Source organism: Pieris napi, chromosome 24 (assembly GCF_905475465.1).
Source record: "Pieris napi chromosome 24, ilPieNapi1.2, whole genome shotgun sequence".
Taxonomy (NCBI): Eukaryota; Metazoa; Arthropoda; class Insecta; order Lepidoptera; family Pieridae; genus Pieris; species Pieris napi.
The window spans coordinates 1860079-1875843 of NC_062257.1; the positions used below are offsets into that span (position 1 = coordinate 1860079).

The window sequence follows — 15765 nt, forward strand, 5'->3', positions numbered from 1 at the left end:
GCTGAAGTTTATGTTCTAGACAAGAGTCCAACCAAGGACAAATTTGCTGCCAGAAGTGTCAATGGAATATTTATTGGATATCCAATGAACCAAAAGGGATATAAGGTATGGATACCAGTAGACCATAAAACCATTATAGCTAGGGATGTGAAATTCTGCAAGACGAGGCTCGATACTAATGATGACAGGAAATCGGCAATTACTCATGATCCTTTTCAGCTAGATCAATTTTCTGCTGATGTTGATACACCGAAGCCGAAATATGTAGAGGTGGACGTAATACCAAGTACATCTTATTCAGGAACTCGAGAAATGATCGTGGAGACGACTGATTCACCCCTTGGTTCACCTTCTCTATGTCATGAGGAAGATAGTGAAATAGCGCAAGCTGATACAGAGGTAACGTATAAGAGAGGTCCCGGAAGACCAAAACTTCAGAAAGGCCAAGTTGGCCGACCTAAGAAGGTCTATAAAATGATACCCAATGATAATAATGGCCGTGCAGAAGAAACTTTACCTGAGGATGTTGCGTTGACTGTGGAAACTTCCTTAGGGGATGCCCTAAGTAGCGCTGAACGTGCTCTATGGGAGGAAGCAATATTGTCTGAGGTCAAAAGTCTTGTAAAAAATGAAACATGGGAAATTGTTCAAAAGCCGAGAAATCGAAAAGCGGTAGGATGCCGATATGTATTGACAACGAAGCTTAACGTTGACAAAACCGAGAAGAAGAAAGCACGGTTGGTAGCCAAGGGCTACAGTCAACGATATGGCATCGATTACCGAAACACTTTTTCACCTGTCGTCCGACTAGACACGGTAAGACTGCTTACAGCGCTCGCGGTTGAATTAGACATGGAGATACACCAGTTGGATATCAATACTGCATATCTGAATGGATATCTTGACGAGGAAATTTATATGGAGGTTCCAGAATTGTTGACAGAGTGCTTAGGTAGAATTATTAAAGAAGAAAGAGACGAAAGCTTAAAAGAGCAGGCTCGTAAGATGTTAAATGATCTGAAGACAGGTGGAGATGTATGTCGATTGAAGAAATCACTGTATGGCTTGAAACAAGCTGGACGTCAATGGAACAAAAGACTTGACAATAAATTGAAGTCAATGCATTTTAAACAGTCTTTGAAGGAACCGTGTCTCTACTATTTGGACGGTAACTCCATTGATACGTCTATATACTTAGCGGTTTATGTTGATGATTTACTGATAGTTTCACGCAATAAAGGTCTCATACAATCTTTCAAAGATGAACTTTCCAAAGAGTTTGATTTAAAAGACTATGGACTGGCGAAATATATTTTAGGCATTGACATTGTCAAAAATGAGTATGCCACGAAACTGTCACAACAAAAATATATTAATGATTTGATGATAAAATTCGGCATGGAGAATTGTAAAGAAACAGTGACCACGCCGATGGAGGTGAATTTTAGACCCGATGGTTCACAAATTCCGCTGGAGAAGGAATGTCCATATAGAGAATTAATCGGAAGCTTGATTTATCTTTCAGCAGGAACTCGTCCGGATATCACACACGCCGTGACAAGATTAGCAGCGTTTTGTGATAATCCTGGACAGATACAGTGGAATGCGGTGAAAAGATTACTTCGTTATCTTAAGAGGACAGCCGATTATGGACTGATTTATCGAAAAACAGGTAAGAGCTTAATTGGTTATTCGGATGCTGACTGGGCAAATTGTCCTATAGATAGGAAGTCATACTCCGGGTATGCTTTTTTGTTAGGAGGGGCTGCGATTTCATGGAAATCCCAGAAACAGAAATGCGTAGCAACTTCAACGTGCGAAGCCGAATATATTAGTTTAAATTTGGCGATAAAAGAGGCAGTTTACCTGAATAGTCTTATGAAAGAGATAGGGTTGCGCGATTTCGGGAACATAGTGTTGTACTGCGATAATCAAGGTGCCTTATTTCTATCGGAGGATCCAGTCTTCCACGCCCGAACTAAACATTCCGATATTCAATATTATTTTATAAGAAGTGTTTTAAGGGAGAATACTGACATACAATTATCGTATGTGTCTACCGAGGAGATGGCGGCGGATGTGCTAACAAAAGCTTTACAAAGACAGAAACATTACCGCTGCATCTCAATGTTAGGTGTAGATTAAGATTGCATGTCTGTATATTTTTGTAATGACTATTTAGTACATATTTGTTGTTAAATGTGTATGCAAATCAAGGGGGTGTATTAGAGGAAACTCTTTGGTAATTTGCATACATATTATATCGTCATAGTTCGTTATTTAAAGTTGGCGTTGCTATGGTCTTGTTATGTTTTTATATTGTCACTAATTAATAAACTGGACTGCTGCACGCGACTACCGCTGCACACTTATAACCCAACATATTATTTATTATTTATTATTTATTATTTATTATTTATTATTTATTATTTATTATTTATTATTTATTATTTATTATTTATTATTTATTATTTATTATTTATTATTTATTATTTATTATTTATTATTTATTATTTATTATTTATTATTTATTATTTATTATTTATTATTTATTATTTATTATTTATTATTTATTATTTATTATTTATTATTTATTATTTATTATTTATTATTTATTATTTATTATTTATTATTTATTATTTATTATTTATTATTTATTATTTATTATTTATTATTTATTATTTATTATTTATTATTTATTATTTATTATTTATTATTTATTATTTATTATTTATTATTTATTATTTATTATTTATTATTTATTATTTATTATTTATTATTTATTATTTATTATTTATTATTTATTATTTATTATTTATTATTTATTATTTATTATTTATTATTTATTATTTATTATTTATTATTTATTATTTATTATTTATTATTTATTATTTATTATTTATTATTTATTATTTATTATTTATTATTTATTATTTATTATTTATTATTTATTATTTATTATTTATTATTTATTATTTATTATTTATTATTTATTATTTATTATTTATTATTTATTATTTATTATTTATTATTTATTATTTATTATTTATTATTTATTATTTATTATTTATTATTTATTATTTATTATTTATTATTTATTATTTATTATTTATTATTTATTATTTATTATTTATTATTTATTATTTATTATTTATTATTTATTATTTATTATTTATTATTTATTATTTATTATTTATTATTTATTATTTATTATTTATTATTTATTATTTATTATTTATTATTTATTATTTATTATTTATTATTTATTATTTATTATTTATTATTTATTATTTATTATTTATTATTTATTATTTATTATTTATTATTTATTATTTATTATTCGACACTTAATATTTTAATGACAATATCTTCCTTTTTCCGTCCCTCTAAGTATCGGAAATCTAAACTTTTAGATTTGTATAAATATTAACAACACTTCAAGATTAGTTTGCCACTGAAGTTTCACTTCTGACATGTGTACTTTGTACACACACACTTTTTTTTTTTTATTAACGCATTCGCGTCGGTATGGTGGGCTGTAAGTCACACCGGAGAAGTATGGCATGACACTGCCGCTTATTATTTTTTTATGGACAAATCATGAACAAATTGTTTGACTTTCGTAATTAACCTGACGAGTTCGACTAACGCCCACGCGATTGGGCCGCCATTTTTATTTTTTTCATTGCGTATAAGACCCCTGAAGAACCGCCATACTGGTACAAATTACTAACTATTTTGTGTCACTATCTCCCGGCCTATGAATGATGTCTAAAGAGAACTCAGCTGCTTTCGTTACGCGATCAGCGCTGCCTTGCGATTCTGTAACTCACTTTTCGAACTCGCACAGCGGCGAGAGAGCGTGAAGCAGTCATTTTACGATTTGGCATTCTGATAAGGAGGGAGCTTGTAGTTTACTGCTGTGCGAGTTCGAAAAGTGAGTTACAGAATCGCAAGGCTGGTAGTCTGTAAATTCCGATAGCGATACTGCTCTAGGCAATTGGTATGCAATTTTGGATGACATAAAAACTTGACATTGAAGTCAGTAGAGAGCTGGTACGTACTCAGCGCAGGCGGAAAAGAATTGTATCCGTACAGCGACAGGAGTATTCTATAAAGCTATTTGAGGATATCAAAATAAAATGTTATTCAACAAAATCCATATATAACATGGCTTTGAAAAGCGTTGAATAAAAAAACTTGTAATTAAATTTATAAGTAAAAAAAAGCGTGGGTTGCTCGATAGACGAAAAATATGGCACAGAGCGCCCCACGCTTTTTCACAATAATACCAGTATTTTTTGTTCATTACCATTTTCAGCCTAAATTAGGAATTATTTTTCTCTTTTTAGTTTGATGTGCTTTAAAAGCGTGTTTTTTAGTTATTTTTTTTTATTTTTTTTTTCGGATTATTGCATTGTCATCGATCTTTGACAGGTGCGCAAAGTTTGAATTAAAGCTGTCCGTTAAAAGTGGGTCAAAATCGAGTCCGAAGGAGTCGGTTACATACATACATACGGGTGAAGCTAATATAAAGCGTGTAAAAAGCGTGTAATAACTCAAGATTACAAAAAATTCAACAAACTTCCCTGTACCTACTATAAATTTTGGTATCTAAATTACTTATTATCAATTTTCTCTTACATGTATTTAATTTTTTTTACTGGAATTCTGTACCCCTGTAACCCTGGTCGTGGAACACCAATGGAATGTCCACTCCAAATTCAAATTCAAAAATCATTTATTCACGTAGGTAACACAATGTACACTTGTGATGCGTCATTAAAGAAATACATCTTAATGCTTCTAATTTTACATTTACTGCCAGTTCTCAAATCAAGGGCGTAGAACGGAAGAGAAGAACTGGCAATAAACTCTCCGCCACTCTTTTTAATCGTCATGTTTTTTTGTTTTTTTTTTACACAACGTTTGTAAGGAGCTGCAACCATTACACCATGTTCCACATGACATCTTAAGTAATTAATAATAATAAATTAAATTAAAATTCTCTCTCCTTGATCTAAATCCAAGTGTGCCTTAAACGCTAAAATCCTGAGAAATCCGGCTGAATAAGACTCAACATATGTGATGAAAGCTAGGTGATTCTTTAATTGCCAATTATCAAGGGTTCTAGCACTTTTTTGCACTTACTTTGCTGCGGTTTGCATTCACAAGGAGGTGGTCCAGCGTTCATGATATCCTTCGCTTTCTGCGCCATCAGATCCGCCCTCTCCCTGAATAGTTTCTCTGCCAACTGTGTTGCCAATTTCTGTGCTCTCCGTTCTATGGCTCTCTCTTGCCAGCCGTCATCCTCTTCATGGCCGGAGACCGCTCTCAAATGGTCGGTGCAGCTTGCACCAACCCACTGCACAGATGTGAATTCGAGTTTTACAGAGAGTAGAGAATTGTTATGGTATTATACGAAAAATTCATATATATTACGACATTTTAACTTTTTTATTTTCCCTTTTTTATAGTGCAGGCTAACCTGAAGTTAAGTGAAGTAATTCCCAACCAATTCGACTTAGGTTCCTTCAATAAAAGAGCGTACCAATTCTTGAAAGGCCGGCAACGCACTTGCGAGTCTTTTTGGCAATGTAAGTGTCAATGGGCGGTCCATTTAATATAAGATGAGCCTCATGCCCCTTTGCCCCTATTACATAAAAAAGTGGTACCCGTCTATAGACATACTGAAAGAATGCTCATGCACATAAAAACTTCTTCATACAATACAAGGCAAACCCAAATATTTAAAATTCCTCGGTCTTATACAAACTATTTACGTAACTCAGTCATGTATCGTATACCATCAGACACACAAATTACCAGCAAATAGATATATTTAATACTAGCTGGCCTGGCGAACATCGTACCGCCTAACAGTCGATTCTTTATTTTTTTATTAATATTTATTCTGCTATTCGGGACACCGGTCTAGCCAGTAAGATAAAAAAAGAAAGTTGATAAGACAACAAATACATTATGTCAAAAAATAAAAATTTACCTTCCCGGAACTCCCCCACTAACACTTGAACTTTATGATATGGTATTAAAGTTCAAATTGACTTTTAAGTATTATTACGAATATTTTGTATGGGAATATAGAAAGGTGTTGTTTTTAGACTTTTTCACTCAATTTTTTTTAATTTTTCTCTCCGTAAGAACCATCCTCGTACTTCAAGGAATATTATAAAAAAAAATCAGACAAATCGGTCAAGCCGTTTTCATGTTATGTCGTGACAACGGAAAACGGGTTTCATTTTTATATATATAGATTATATATTATAATGATCAATGAATCTTAAAATTTAGAATTTACTATAAATACATATATACTTTGTTATATTTTTTGTATATATAGGTAAACCGTGTTTTGTTTATGTTTGAATGTGTATTCCGTTTTTGCCTTTTATGTACAATGTAATTATTTGGATATTGTTTAGTGAGTAGCTGTAGGAATACTGTTGAGCAAATAAATAAAACGTACGTGATGTCTGCACCAAGAGACCTAAGGTAACAGACGGAGTTGCGGGTAGGATCTGGGGATCATTCAAGGTGGTGGGATTATCTCAAAGCTATTGGGCAGGTTTACCACGATAAAGGAGCTTTAAGGAGGTTTCTCTACTTCAAGAAGAGAAATAAATAAGACAGAGCAATATTCAAATCTGATTAATTGTTATAAAACAGCATCTTAAATACTACTCTTGTGATATCACAGCCCGCTTCCCATCCCTTCAACAACCGCCAGTATTGAATAAAAAAATTGTCCGTTATGACCATTGATATACAAAAAACCCAAGATGCTCACTCAACGTCTAAAAAACGTCCTCAAAAAATGAGCGCAACAATCTAAATTGTGCGCTCATTTCAAATAGTCTCGCGTCTAATAAGTGGAGTCGATGTTATTTATTTGTGTTTTTTTATAAATAAATTTATGTACTTTTGAACTTTTTTGTGTGTAGTTTTTGACAAATATATTTACGCTATATAAAGTGTAGGTCAGGAGGTAGCCAATTTAACATTTTTTTTTTTAATTTAAAGAAAAAACTTTTTAACCGAATTAAAGTTATGTATTATTATAAATTTACAACTATTTAACATCCAACACCTTTTGTCTTCAGTCACCGTGACCACGCACGCTGAAAAGCACCCGAAAAGTCGGATAAATTTAAAATTATGTTAAATAGTTATAAATAAAAAAGTCATGTTCGACTCCACTCAATACTTTGTCCTACCGACCACGGTCGGTCGAAAAAATTTATTGCTTTAAGTACGTATACACTGCATTGTAATAACAACTTTAAGCAATTCGCGTAAAGTTGATTTTGCTATAATTTATGCTTGTAACATATACTGTTATAGACATACTGTTATAGAAAAGGACAGAAATAGTGTTTCGGGACACTTTCGAGCGTTACTTTTATTCGAGACTGTGCATCTTGGGTTTTTTGTATATCAATGGTTATGACTGAGACCGAACTTACTAGAAAGAAAATTAGACCTTACCTTAACATGATACTTCTCAATGGAAGTAGCAATTGCAATATCAAGTTCCCCTATAAGCAATTGCGCGAAGAAATTTCTCAGGTTAGTTTTAACTAAACTCCCGCGATCCCAATTGTGTCTATCCTCCAAACATTTGAGTAGTTGGCACGGCATCTCAGACTTCGTACCGCCCAACTCCGATTGGAGACCACTGAACAGGTCGGACAGAAGGTTCGACAGCATTTGGCTTCTTAGCGACATGCAAGAGCATGCTTCCTGAAAATCGAGAGTACCAACCACATTGCAAGGTTAATACGACGTACAGTACATTATGTACACTGTACAGTATATTGTGTACACTGTACAGTATATTGTGTACACTGTACAGTATATTGTGTACACTGTACAGTATATTATGTACACTGTACAGTGATATACTCTGATTTTTAATTCCGTGGAATTCTGACAGCGATCATTTTTTGACATGTCAGAGATGAAAACCTTTTGGCCAGGCACATTTTTCAATTTCAATACGATTCTAAGCATCTGAGTCCATTCATACATTTTTTTTGTTAGTGAATGTATCCATTTTATTGAGTGCACACATTAAAAGTGGTTTTACGGCGAGTAATAATTTCATCAACCAACCTCAAACCTTTTATCACTAACAGTAAAAAACGCACACAATTTTTTTTTTTAAAGGTTTTCTAAACCTGGAATTAGTAGGCAGTGGTGCCAGCTAAAGAATAATATGAAGTAATTAAAGTTAATTCGATATATTGTTCGTGAAATTGAAATATTTGTTATTTTTGTATAAGGTCACTTGAGTAAGTAAATATACCTTTTCATAGGTAAAACATAAAAAATACTAAAAAAAAATTTGCCCTCAAATTTGTCCCTTTTTCGGTGGAGAACTTTTTTAGTAGCAACACTTATGAAATGTCAGAGTTCTACGGAATTAAAAATCATAATTTACTTAGTTACACTGTTTTGTACAAGAATCAAATGATATTAACAATAACCTAAAAAAAGATAAAAATTAAATAAATCAATGGCACTACAACCTTTTTAGGTCTGGGCCTCAGATTTCTGTATCTATTTCATGATCATTTGTTAATCTAAAGGTGCGAACTGACCAAAGTTACGAGGTGTAATGTAGCATTCCCATCGAGCGTGTTACGCATCGAGCATGTTACGCTGTGTTCTAAAATCGGCGTAACATGCTCGTCAAAACTCTGTGCTCCACTTTCGCCGCCAGTGTTCACGAGATGTGATAGTGATAATTTTGATATATTTTATTCTATTTAATTATTGTTTCATCCAAATTAAGAAGAAGAAAAATGTTACTGGACATAAAACCTATTTAAAAACACAGGCGTATGAGGTGGTTTGTTATTGATTGCAATATTAAAGACCAAATAATTACTGGACAGTATAAAAACTTTGTACGCAGGTCTCGATTTTGAAGAACTGTTGAATTTAATTGGACCAAAAGTACTTAAAAAAGACACAATTTATAGAAAATCATAAACATGATCACTCGTGACGTTCGACGCGTAATTACTGAACCGCGTAACAGTCAAAGGATTCGCCAAAAAACCGACAGCCGGGTGGAGCACTCAAAGCGAGCAACGAGCGGCTCGTTGCTCGCTGGTTTCCCCGTAACACGACGTACTGACTGCACGAATGCTCGCTGTGAAACATTACATTACATGTTACATTACACCTTGTAACGTTGGTCAGTTCCCACCTTAATAGGCAACTAGGTGATCAGCCTTCAGTGCCTGACGCACGCCATTGACTTTTAGGGTCTAAGTCAAGCCGGTTTCCTCACGATGTCCCTTCACCGTTCGAGCGAATGTTAAATGAGCACATAGAAAGTCCATTGGCGCACAGCCGGGGATCGAACCTACGACCTCAGGAGAGTCGCACGCTGAAGCAACTAGGCCAACACTGCTCAAAAAAGATAAGCTAAAGGAAAATTAATTTCAAAGTGAGGGGAGCAACTATGGATATCCATACACTCAATTCAAATCAGCCTTGCGATTCTGTAACTCACTTTTCGAACTCACACAGCGGTTTTCGCATCGGCGGTCGCTCTCAAATCAGTCGTGAAGCAGTCATTTTATGATTTGGCATTCTGAAAAGGTGCGAGCTTGTAGTTTATTGTTTATCAGAATGCCAAATCATAAAATGACTGCTTCACGACTGATTTGAGAGAGACCGCCGATGCGAAAACCGCTGTGTGAGTTCGAAAAGTGAGTTACAGAATCGCAGGGCAGTACTTTTAAAATTGATTTTAACTTACCAATGCCCTGTCTTCGGGTTGACAATGACACAAAGCAGCTAATGATGGGGTTCTTTTAACTTCAACAGCGGCGTCTTGCGGCAACTTGCATTCACACTCAATCACTCTGTTCTTTAGCTCATTTAGCTCTTCTCTTTTAGTCTTCAAAACATCAACTCTCTTCTGTATTCTTCCGTCGCACATATCCTTACAGCCCTCCAGATCTTCTATTATATTCATTTTTTCTTGGCGCATTTCATCTAGCTGTCATTTAAGAAAACAAATTTGTAACTGATACTATATATACAGGATGGCCAAAAAGTCGTGGATCAAACGCAAATAGGGGATAGATGAGGTCATCAGCGGCAAAAAATTGTTCTACGGGAGGTCTCTAAGGTCAACCCCTGCAGAGTTATGATTTATTTTGGTTTTTATATGAAAATTGACTTTTTTTTACTAATTCTTCATAAAATTCGAAAATATCTTCATCCTGTATCTTTTCCATAATATCCACAAGATTGGTACTGATGAGTTCTTGCGTTAGACATACTATTTATAGTTGTTTATTGAATGTATTGAAAATAATATTAAGTTATACGATAGAACATTTTTTCAAATCATAACTTTTTGTTTATTTCGGACCCCACTGTGAAAAAAAAAATACTGTACCGAAAAGTGACCCTGTATTACAAGTTTTGGCGCATTTAAAAGGGATTCTTACACATGGCCATGAGTCGCTCTAATATCTTTCTAGGAAGAATTACAAGCAACGATTGTGAAATAATAATTGTATTAAAACAATTATTTCTGTATGTAGGAAACAAAATATTTTGCAATAAATGCTCAAAATTCCTGACTCTGACCATAATACTTAATCTGCACCGTCTAATCAAATTCCTACGTAACCCTCCAACTATCTGTCCAATTTTTTGAATCTAGTCTGATTCACACAGCACTGGTCACAGGTAGGTAAATAATCTATCATAAGTCGGAATCGTTATTGTTCTTTCGTCCTAGAAAGATATTAGAGCGACTCATGGCCATGTGTAATACCTTTTCAGAATCCATATTAAATGCGCCAAAACTTGTAATACAGGGTCACTTTTCGGTAGAGTAATTTTTTTTCACAGTGGGGTCCGAAATAAACAAAAAGTTATGATTTGAAAAAATGTTATATCGTATAACTTAATATTATCTTCAATACACTCAATAAACAACTATAAATAGTATGTCTAACGCAAGAACTCATCAGTACCAATCTTGTGTATATTATGGAAAAGATACAGGATGAAGATATTTTCGAATTTTAAGAAGAATTAGTAAAAAAATGACAATTTTCATATAAAAACCAAAATAAATCATAACTCTGCAGGGGTTGACCTTAGAGACCTCCCGTAGAACAATTTTTTGCCGCTGATGACCTCATCTATCCCCTATTTGCGTTTGATCCACGACTTTTTGGCCACCCTGTATATACGTATAATATATATTACTAGCTGTTCCCTGTCACGCTTCGCTGTGGCACATTGTGATCGAATGGTTGAGAAATTAGAAACAAAACAAAGAATACATTTCATATAAGTTTAATTATGTAATACTTGTGTAAAAAAAATAAAAAAAAAAACAAAAAAAAATAGATAAAAACAATAATTCTTGATGCGGATTATATATCATGCTAAAATTTCAGCTCGATCGGTGCCGAACTTTTTGAGTTTTTGAAGCGTACACAAAACAACATAACATTTATATATATAGATTATAGATATGTTTATATATGTGTGTGTTATAATTATTATAAGGAAATATTATGGTTGAACCAATTGAACGCTTTTTTTATTGTTAATTTGATAAATCGTTGAGATTTATTAATTAAATTTTATTTGTTTTGTTTTGATTTAACTGGTTCATAGTTTGGAAATTGGAATCTTTAATTAAGGTATAAAAGTACTAATTTTGTAACGACCAATCGGAGCAGAGCAAATGCCTCGAAAAAATATGTTAGAAAAAGTATATACACTTTGAAAATGACGTGAGAACTTAAAAAGGCGCAGCGATAACGCTGGATTTGGAATTGGCATTTATTTGCGTTAAACAACTTTGCTAAGAAATTTATTAAAGGCGCTTTATTTTGTTTATAGATATTTCTCGGACAAAGCAAACAATTCTGATTGATTGGTTATATAAAATTGTATTCTTATTAATACTAATAATACGTAAGTACTGTAGCCAATGTCCGGTTTTTATATCTACACAACCAACAGTATCTGCTACGATTAGATTTAACGTCTTGTAAATTTCGTTATATAACACGTGGTAATGTGGTAGCGATAGCATAACACTTGCTTGAAGGAACACGGCTTTGACGGCTCATTGGTCTAGTGGTTAGTACCCCTGACTGCGAATCCATGGGTCCCGGGTTCGATCCCCGGCTGAGACAAACATCGATGTGATGAGCATTTGGTGTTGTGCTTAGGTCTTGGGTGTTTAAATATGTATTTATATGTCTATCTATCTATAATATGTATGTATCCGTTGACTAGTACCCATAACACAAGCTTCACCAGCTTAGCATGGGACTAGGTCAATTGGTGTGAATTGTCCAATCATATAAAAAACACATCGTGGGGAAACTGGCATGTCTTACCAGAAAAGTCGACTGTGTGATTAGCCACAGAAGCCACCTACTTGCCTATTAGAAATGATGACGTAACAGTCAGAAATCTGAGGCCCAGACCTAAAACGATGCAGGGCTCTTGGTGTATATATAATAACAATTTAATATGCCAACTAGGGTTTGATTCAAAGTGACTTACGTAAAAAAAAATCAGTGGCGCTACAACTTTTTTTAGGTCTGGGCCTCAGATTTCTGTATCTGTTTCATGATCATTGCCTTGCCATTGTCATTGCCTGACACACGCCGTCGACTTTTTGGGTCTAAGGCAAGCCGGTTTCCTCGCTATGTTTTACTTCACCGTTGTAGCGAAGGTGCACAGTCGGGGATCGAACCTACGACCTCAGGGATGAGAGTCACACGCTGAAGCCATTTAGCCAACACTGCTCGTGCAAGTGACTTACGTACCTACATCAAAATCGTGTGGGATTTGGAAACACGGGACTACTAACTAACATACTGTTTTTTTTTTTTTATAGAACGGGGGGCAAACCGGCAGGAGGCTCACCTGATGTTAAGTGATACCGCCGCCCATGGACACTCTCAATACCAGAGGGCTCGCGAGTGCGTTGCCGGCCTTTTGTACGCTCTTTTCTTGAAGGACCCTAAGTCGAATTGGTTCGGCAATACTTCAGTGGGCAGCTGGTTCCACATAGTGGTGGTGCGCGGCAAAAACTGCCTTGAACAACGCTCAGTTGTGGAACGGCGGACGTCGAGGTGATACGGGTGGAATTTCGTATTCTGTCTCGACGTCCGATGATGAAATTCAGCTGCAGGTATTTTTTTTTTTTGACAATTCACACCAATTGACCTAGTCCCATGCTAAGCTGGTGAAGCTTGTGTTATGGGTACTAGGCAACGGATATACATACATATTATAGTTAGATAGACATATAAATACATATATAAACACCCAAGACCTAAGCACAACACCAAATGCTCAACACATCGATGTTCGTCGCAGCCGGGGATCGAACCCGGGACCCATGGATTCGCAGTCAGAGGTACTAACCACTAGACCAAAAGTCGTCAATCGTATTAATCCGAAACAAAATTCGTTTTTTAATATTCCCTCATAACGAACTATTGATTCAGTTGTCTCGACTGTATTATGCTATCATTATGCAAATAAGGAATAAAATTGATAACAACAAATGTGGCAGAAGCTAATCGTACAATAAACACTGTGTACTTTGTAATTCGCTGTGAATAATAAAAAGTATTATAAGTGTAAACTAATTAACGTTTATAAGTATCTCGTATTAAACGTGGAGTTCACGTATCTGTAATGTTCTTAGAATGTTAAAATAAATAAATCTCTATTTCTATACCAATATTATAAAGAAGAAAAGTTAAATTTTTTGTTTTTTTTTAAATGAATAGGCTCCGAAACTACTGGACCGATTTCAAAAATTCTTTCACCGTTGGCAAGCTACACTATTCCCAAGTGACATAGGCTATGTTTCATTTTCAAAAAAATTAGGGATGCTTACTAAAACTTGAATAATCTAAACCAAGGTGTAAAAAAATAAACAAAAAACTTCCTTCAATCGTGTGCGCTGCGAAAACTATTAATGTTAGAATAAAATGATGTACATATAACATTTTTTTAGGACACATCACTATCTATAAAAATTGTCGCGACAGCATGTCTCTATCTTTTATAGTTACGTCACAATAAGCGTCCTTTTATTAATTTTTTTTTTATTTAAATACCACCGCTAGAAAAGTCTCTTTATTCGTACCTAGGTAAGCTAAAATTTAATCTTTTAAATTTAATTTAAGCCTTTTCTCTTGAATAGTTTAGTACTATGTAATATAACAAAAATCTTAGCCACAGTAACGCTTGGCCGAGTCTGCTAGTATACATATAAAATTCTCGAAATGCTATTACTTTCACCATTTTTCCCTAACGCGCCAAAAGAATTATAACTTCAATAAAATACTCACTTCAGCCTTGGTTTTATGATTCTTCGACTCTTCGACGAGTAGTTGTTTAGAAACATCCATAATTTGTTCCTTCAAAGCTGACAACTCTGAACGCATCGCTCTCTCTGCTTCTAGAGTTAGACCCCGGATAGAATCTATTTCATTCTCCAGCGCTATAACTTTACGTCTTGCTTGCTCTTCTTTATACTGTGGGTTAAAAGTCAAAGTCAAAAGGTGTCTTTACCCATGATGAAGATAGAAATGGAGTAATGGTAATTGAAATTGAATAATATTAATTATTTTATTTTTATATTATCTCGCCGGCATGGACGACGGATCTCCAGGGAGGGTATATTACATTTTTTTATGACAGCAAACGAAACTAATAAAATTAGAAGCATTTAATATGTATTTCTTTATTGACGTTCATAAGTGTACATAATGTCATTTATTCGTTTAGCTTGTTACCTAAACGAACGCTGAGACGAACATCGATGTTATGAGCATTTGGTGTTGTGCTTAGGTCTTGGGTGTTTAAATATGTATTTATATGTCTATCTATCTATAATATGTATGTATATCTGTTGCCTAGTACCCATAACACAAGCTTCACCAGCTTAGCATGGGACTAGGTCAATTGGTATGAATAATTGTCTTTAAAAAAAAAAAAACATTTACTGCCAGTTCTCAAATCATGGGCGTAGAACGGAAGAGACTGGCAATAAATTTCCGCCACTCTTTTTAATCGCCAATTTTTTACGCCACAACGTTTGTAAGGAGCTACAACCATCACACCATGCTGCAATAACTCACCAATAGTTCTCTCTCCAGCTGCGTTGACCGACAATGCAGTTCAGCCATTGCTGCATCACCTTGCGTCGCCAGCTCACTGAGCCTTAACCTCTCACAGGCTCTATTGCACACTTCCTTTTCAATCTCCGTCAGCTTCTGTCTCTCCTTTTCGACGGCTATTGAACGCTCCTTCAGCTGTTTTATCAGTTCATTCGTCGCTTTCTTATACTCATTTCGATCTTCTATTAATTTCTTTATCTGTAAAATACATTGATATATAAAAAACCCAAGATGCACAATCAACGTCTAAAAAACGTCCTCAAATTTTTTGAAATTTTTTTGCGCAACATTCTAAATTGTGCACTCATTTCAAATAGTCTCGCGTCTAATAAGTGGAGTCGATGTTATTTATTTGTGTTTTTTTTTATAAATAAATTTATGTACTTTTGAACTTTTTTGTGTGTAGTTTTTGACAAATATATTTACGCTATATAAAGTGTAAGTCAGGAGGTATCCAATTTAACTTTTTTTTTTTAATTTAAAGAAAAAACGTTTTAACCGGATTAAAGTTGTGTATTATTATAAATTTACAACTATTTAA

General features: G+C 34.2%; 1 protein-coding gene across 2 annotated transcripts in view; it reads right to left on the minus strand.

Moving 5' to 3' along the window:
* Positions 1 to 15765, minus strand: part of LOC125061763 — a 41402-nt gene that overhangs the window by 8487 nt on the left and 17150 nt on the right. For both annotated transcript variants that reach the window (XM_047667357.1, XM_047667358.1), the window contains exons 6-10: positions 15186 to 15422; positions 14394 to 14579; positions 9794 to 10036; positions 7507 to 7761; positions 5152 to 5365 (exon numbers count right to left, since the gene is read on the minus strand). In XM_047667357.1, the coding sequence (XP_047523313.1) occupies positions 5152 to 5365; positions 7507 to 7761; positions 9794 to 10036; positions 14394 to 14579; positions 15186 to 15422 (1135 nt within the window). The remainder of the gene's footprint in view (positions 1 to 5151; positions 5366 to 7506; positions 7762 to 9793; positions 10037 to 14393; positions 14580 to 15185; positions 15423 to 15765) is intronic.